Below are 7,103 nucleotides of genomic sequence, written 5' to 3'. Positions count from 1 at the left end.
TAACTATATGGAATACTGTACTTCGCTTTAGTAGATCTAGATATCAATTCCACAGTACAACCCAACCATATTTAAGGAAAGGGAATTCCAATCATCACACAAATACACATTTATCAATTTCAATTTTAAAAAACATGCCTAGCTACGTACAAAGAGGATGGCGTGATTTATCCGTACGTACGTACTCAGACCTCAAGTGGTCAGTAGTGCACTTATTCATCGGTGCCCATCTAAGAACCATGGTACATTTCCTCTAGCTAGGCATTGACGAAAGGGTATATGTGATACTCCAACGTACAACTCCCAGCCATGATTATCCCTCCGTCTTTTACATATAATATCTTTGGAACATAACTAATCATCCAATCAAGACAACTTTTACAATTAGCACTAGAAAGATCTCTGGTGCACTGAACCAACCCATAAATGGTCGTCGAATTTCCAATCGCCAAAGCCCCAGAAGCATACAACTTTGGGCCAACATAAGCTTCTCCCTCCAACTGGTCAAGTAACTCCACGACCTTGCCATCGAAATAAGCTGGGTCGCTCACATTGTTATAATATGGATAGTAAAATGCTTCCGAGAAATCGACTTGGCCAAAGAAACTGAGGTTGGAGTATCTCAACAGACAATATTCATACCATATGATTGCTTCTACCTTGGATGGGCAAAGTTGTTGAATCTCAGTGCTTGCCTGACTAACACAAGCTTTGCAGTCTGTGCTATTGATGTCACCTCGGCAGAGAGCCAAGCCGTAGACCTGATTTGGGCTTAGGCCTACCGAGCCATTACTAAACCCGGTCAGCGGGGTTGTGTAGTTGAGATAACTCAAGAGTTTGTTGAAGTTCTTTTTGTAGGGGCCATTGGGATTGGAAATTGTGGTGGCTGAGCAGTCATGGTCAATCGGGTTGGTTGCGAGGGCGAGTTGGAAGAAGAGAGAGATGGAGAGGAGATAAAGAGGAGAGAGAAATCTTAGTGAAGACATGGTTTGGCTTGGTGATGAGAGAAATGGGTAAACTCTATAGTGCATTGATGGGTTTTTATAGATGGAAATTCCTAAGGGTTGAAAGTAACGTCCAATTTTATTTTTGGGGATTGGGAAAAAACTAGTTCAAACTCCATAAGAGGTACATTGAGAAGGGGATGCAAATGAGATACGCATCCCAACAAAAGATTTTAAAAAATTCAATAAGGTCGGCCTTTTATTTTTTTAGAAAATTAATTTGAAGTTGTGAAACGATGCGACTAAAATAATGCGTAGTAAGGGCGGCACTGCTGACGGGAGTCCAACCTCACTCTGAAAGAATATTTTATATTTGTAGTGAGTATAACTTTGAAATTTTAGTCTAGTAAAAATTCCTTCAAAATTCAAATAATTGTATGCATTCTGCATTCGTATGGAATTCTATTACTCCATTGGACCAAGAAAAAATAACTTCACATACTTAATGCTCCGTTGGACCGATTTTTTTGGTAAGTATGCAGAGTATTATAGTCAGGGGCGGAACCATGTAGAGGGCGAGTATGGCATGTGCCATCAAAAAAAAAAAAACTGAAAACTATAATATAATAAATATGTGTAGATGTCTAAATAAAACTATATATGCTTTAGTTTAGTAACTTCAGTTGCTATAGTTCAGTTGCAAAAGCGTGTGTGACTTGTAGCTAGCCTGTGCCTTTACGGGGGGGGAGTTCGAATCACCGTGGTGGCATGCATCCCCTTCTCTCTCTCTCTCTCTCTCTCTCTCTCTTTGTCTCAATTTTTGCATAAATTGCCACAAGACCCTGACCCTGGCTGTGCCGTGCCATACTACGGAAGTTGGCACTTCATCAACTTCTTTCCCATGTTGGGAATTCTTTTTGAGAAGTTTAAAATTATTCGAGTCAAAAAATGTCCACTCCATATCTAGAAAGTTTATACGCTCGCATGAACACACACTTACGGGGCACGTATGTATATCCATATACAGTATATGTTACTACTACGTATTTACATCTAGTCTAGCAAAAAAAGGAAAACACACCCAACCTTTGGTTGTGCACAAACGTCTAGCTTATGATTGCAGCAGTCTTAAATGATTACTAGTATAATTTTAGTGATGTCAATCAGATAACTTTTTGTTGTAAGAGATTAATTGATTATTCAGTGTTCTTAAAGTTTTGCTCAATAGATTTTTCCCGTGTTGTTTGGCCATTTAAAAAAAATACGCTATTATATGAATGGAATTAATTCTAATGGGTAGACTAAATTCATAAGACTAAAAATGGGTTATGATCCTGGTAGTGTGCGGTTATAAACTAGGTTATCTCGGTAATTATCCATGAAATACCAACCGTTCAATTTGATTTGAATAATAAAGTTAATGACAAGACTTTTCTCTGCATATCTATGGTTGATTTTTTATTTTTCTCCATAAAATTTGTTGTAATTCAATTTGATTTCTAATAGCTGTGGATACAGATTTTAGATTTTAGCTTCAGATTCTGCTGCAAATTTTAGATTTCAGATTTTAGTAGAAGTTGAGAAACATGTTTGTTGCAATTGCGATATTATAAGAATTTTATTCCTTTTTTAAAAATTTGTGTTGCAGAATTTCAAAAGCTACTCAAATCCAGTTTTTGGATGTTGAGAATTTTATATACAGAAAAATCAACTCTCTTCCACCCCTAAAAGTTTCGGAGTTCGAGCAATAGGTCGATCGTGTGTTTTGTTCTCGATTTTCTTCTGTGCAAAGAAGGCCGAGCAGAGGTGGTAAATTCTGGGCTGATTTATCCTGGGGACAACGTGGCATTGGCGAACTGCTTGCACAATCTGGGCAAAGCCGGAAAACGTCTTAAAGAAAACGACCTAATCCGTGACTCAACCCAAACGTCGTTCTTCAATTTGGTATTCTGTATTTTAGTAGCAGATTTCAAGGTAATCCGTTCTTGTTTTACAACAGTGGTCATAGGTCACTCAACGCTTGCTGAATGCAAAGTTTAGTCCTATATATAACAGATCATGCTTGTACAAGGCCTATTAAAGTTGTGAAGGTGTCCAAACTCATTAAAATTTCTCAGTTAAGCATGTTCGCCCTGCAGCAATGCTGGGATGGATGGCCTACTGGAAAGTCTATGTCGCTTGGGCGGCTAAAGCGATCAATATTGTACAAGGCAGACGCAGGTCATTACAGATCTTCATCACAATCATTGGTTGAGAATTCATATTTGATTGGGTTCCTTTGAATTGTCAGATATTAATTATTTTTAAGAAAATCTACATATATTACTCCTCGTGATACAACAATAAATAACTTACACATGTATCAAGATATAGTATTGCACTAAAAACTGTTATGAGGATAATTGTGCGGCTTGGGACAAAAATTTGAACAAGATTCAAACTCCCTATATTCCTAATATAAAGTTGAACATGATTCTATGCAAATCTTTTGTAGCATATAACACATGATCTTAATTAAAGAACGTTCGTCATTAACCATCTCAATCGAAGAGATTAGACGACTCTTCATTTTCTTTGTGAAATTGTGACAAGATATCAAATTTATGACAACATTTTTGACATTAAAGATCTTTCAGATTAATTTGTTGTGAGGCGAGCAATCTACTTTTGCAGTCCATCTAATAAAAAAAGTCAATAAATGAAATAATCATGAAAGCAATCCATCTGATCTCCTCATGATGCAACAATAAATAACTTACACACATATTATGATATAGTATTCCCCTAGAAATTGTTAAAGCATCACCAATTCAACACTCCATTTTTGCCTCCATTCCTCCATTGAGAGTATCAAAATAATGTATTTTATTACAAAAATAATTTTTGGAGGAAATCTAACTTCTACCTCTATTTCTTTAAAAACTCACTCCAAATCTCAAACTTCACCATTTTCCCTTCAAAATTTAAATTCTCATTTTTCTAATTTTATAAAAAAATAAAAAATAAAAAACATACTCAATATTGGAGTTCCAAACTTGATCCTCTCAAATGGAAGATGAAATGGAGGATGTGTTGGCATTGTATTTTTTCCAAAAATGGTCCTCTCAAACGGAGAAATGGAGGGTGCATTGGAGATGCTAGCTCTTATGAGGATAATTATGCGGCTGAGACAATAATTCAAACATGATTCAAACTGCCTATTAGTTGAACATAAGTCGATGCAAATCTTTGTAAGGTATCACACATGATCTTATTAATTAAGAAAAGTTCGTCAATGATCATCTCAATCAAAGAGATTAGATGACACCCTTCTTTTTTGTGAACTTGTGACAATTAAGTTATTGAATTTATGACAACATTTTTTTTTTATACTAAAGATCTTTGATGTTAATTTGTTGGGAGGCAAACAATCTACTTTTGCAGTCCATCCAATAAAAAAAGTCAATAAATAAATCAATCATGAAAGCAATCCATCCAATCTCCTCGTGATGCAAAAATAAATAACTTACAAAAATATACTCCCTCCGTCTCATAATGTTTGTTCGGTCCGCAAAACGAAGATGTAAAAATAATACAATTTTTGTAAAAAAAAAATCAATTTTTTTTCAACAATTCACTAGATATCGATGAGTTCTTTTAATTTATGAAAAAAGTTTGAATTTTTTCTTGAAATAAGTGCATTATTTTTGAGTCCTCGTTTTGCGGACCGGACAAACAATTTGGGACGGATGAAGTATTAGGATTAGATATAGTATTGCACTAGAAACTGTGATGATGATAATTATGCGACAAAGACAAAAATTCAAGCATGATTCAAACTCCCTATAATGCTAATAGTTGAACATGATTCTATGCAATCTTTGTAGCGTATAACACATGATACTAATTAAGAAGCGTTCGTCATTGACCATCTCAATCGAAGAGATTAGACAACACCCTTTTTCTTCTTTGTGAACTTGTGACAAGAAATTGAATTTATGACAATATTTTTTACAGTAAAGATCTTTCAGGTTAATTTATTGCAAGGCAAGGAATCTATCTCCATCCAATAAAAAAGTCAATGAATAAATCAATATCAAAGCAATCCATCCAATAAAGAGAAATCAAGTTATGCATCATAAAATTTTGATTTCGTTTTTTTTCTTAAAATGATTGAACAAAATATAAGAGCATCCACAATGGGATAAGCAAAAGTGAATAATCAAAACTTGTTACATTAGATTTTGATTATTCATTTAGAGGTTGTTAGAGCATCCGCAATGGAAATAATCAAAATCAATAACCAAAATATGTCACGTCAGCATTTGATTATTCATTTAGTGCATTTTTTTTAATCAAACTTAACAAACTTTACCTCTACATTGGTTATTTTTGCATCTCTAGAAAAAAAAAACCCCCACAATAAGCAATACACCTATGTTCAATTACAAACGAGTTCTAATCACGCACCCGACCACACCAAATTATTCTTCTCGACGAGACGATTCTAATGTGGGGTGTTTTTTATTTTTTTAGTTTTAAATTTGGTTATTGGGTTTGATTATTGAGTTTTGGTTATCAGTAAAAATTGTTAAGTTTGGTTATGAAATGGATGGAATTTGGTTATTTGCTAAAAGACTTGTAACTTTGATTATTACAATGTGAGGTATTTTTTTAGCATTGTTGTTAAGTTTGCTTATCCATACCAATTTACTTATTACAATGTCGATGCTCTTATTAGTTATTTTTTGGCTCATAATCAAAACCAATGGACCCACTGTTAGCTCTTCCTTCCTCCAAAATTTTCCCGTTCATTTCACGCCTACTTCATCCCTCCAGAGAATACAACCAGAAAACACACCCAACCCACACGAGCCCCATCGTAAAAAATAACCCTAAATTGACTGAAATCATCCACCCATAATCCTCAACCACCCCCAGCAGTCACGAAAAAAACAAAGAAACCATAAGAAATCAAAGAGAAGGAACACAATAAAAAAAAAAAAAAAAAAAACCTCACAATAAAAAATACATAAACGGTGGATTCGATCCGGCGACGGGTATCAAACGGTGAGTTTGATTCACCCAATTCAATTGGGGTATCAAAAACAAAAGGTGAGCTTGATACACCACCAGATCATGGGTATCTCAAAACTTCCATTACGGATTCACCATTCTCAAAATCTTCCCATGAAATATAGAAACCCAAATCGGGGAATCTATGCTCTCACTTTAGCCGAATATACATGAAAAAAGGAATAAAAACATAAAACATAGAAAAAGAAAAACAAGAGCGAAGATGGGTACCTTAATCCGGCAACGGTGAGTACCGTCGCTCGGAAGAAAAGACCTTCAATTTGTGAGAGGTAAAAAGAGAAAGCAACGGTGAGAAGGAAGAGGAAAGAGGAGAACGAAGAGAAAAGAGGAGAGACAGAAGGGCTCAATTTTTCAGCCGACCAATTAAAACCCGTGTGTCACAATAGGAGGCCTCCCAGTTGTAGTAACTTGTGTAAGGTGGGATCCACTAAATTTAATTTCTAGCAAAATATTGTAAGTTTTGATTATTCAAATGTCCAAATTTAATTATTGGTTAAGAGGCCACGTATGCCAAATTTACGTTATCAAATGATCTTAGTCCTTATTTTAGAACTGTATTCTAACATACATGCTTTGTCATTCATTGAGTTTTCAGCGGACAGATTTATTCCAACATCTTTTTCGGCAAGTTGAGAGTTTAGGTGAAGACTCTAACGGTATATTGAGAATTTATTGTATATGACCTCCATAGGATATTGCATTTCAGTATTAGGATTTTATTCATCGCTTCTTCCCTTCATATAATCTTTGGGAAAAAATGGGATCCTTCTTTTTGTCGGTGGTAATTTCTATTGGTTGGTTCATGGGATGGTTGTGCCCCATAGTTATCATTAAGATGAATTTGACTTTGTCTTTGTTTAATAACGAAAATTCATGTATCGTTCGATTACTTTATTATATTATAGGCTGCATGTTCCCTGGGTTAGCCTTGTGGTGTAAGCAGTGACGGATCCAGGAATTTCTACAGATGAGTTACTCCTTTTTAACCAGTCCTATACATGTGAAAGTCGTAGATGAACTCACGTTAATTTTCATGATTCAATTCGAAAATAAGTATATATGTGTATCATATATTTTTCTTGT

The 7,103-nt window shown here is 35.1% G+C and overlaps 1 protein-coding gene across 1 annotated transcript; it reads right to left on the bottom strand.

Moving 5' to 3' along the window:
• Positions 1–257: 257 nt before the first annotated feature.
• LOC131298667 (cysteine-rich repeat secretory protein 38-like) lies at positions 258–986 on the bottom strand. The gene has a single exon (XM_058324141.1). The coding sequence runs from the start codon at positions 984–986 to the stop codon at positions 258–260; it is 729 nt and encodes a 242-aa protein (XP_058180124.1).
• Positions 987–7,103: the final 6,117 nt, after the last annotated feature.

Source organism: Rhododendron vialii, chromosome 8a, assembly GCF_030253575.1.
Source record: "Rhododendron vialii isolate Sample 1 chromosome 8a, ASM3025357v1".
Classification (NCBI taxonomy): domain Eukaryota; kingdom Viridiplantae; phylum Streptophyta; class Magnoliopsida; order Ericales; family Ericaceae; genus Rhododendron; species Rhododendron vialii.
Note: the sequence above shows the minus strand (reverse complement) of the source record. Positions and strands in the feature narration are given on the sequence as shown.

Bases quoted from the DNA above. Each gene is read 5' to 3' on its own strand.
- LOC131298667 (XM_058324141.1), bottom strand. From the start codon at position 986: ATGTCTTCACTAAGATTTCTCTCTCCTCTTTATCTCCTCTCCATCTCT.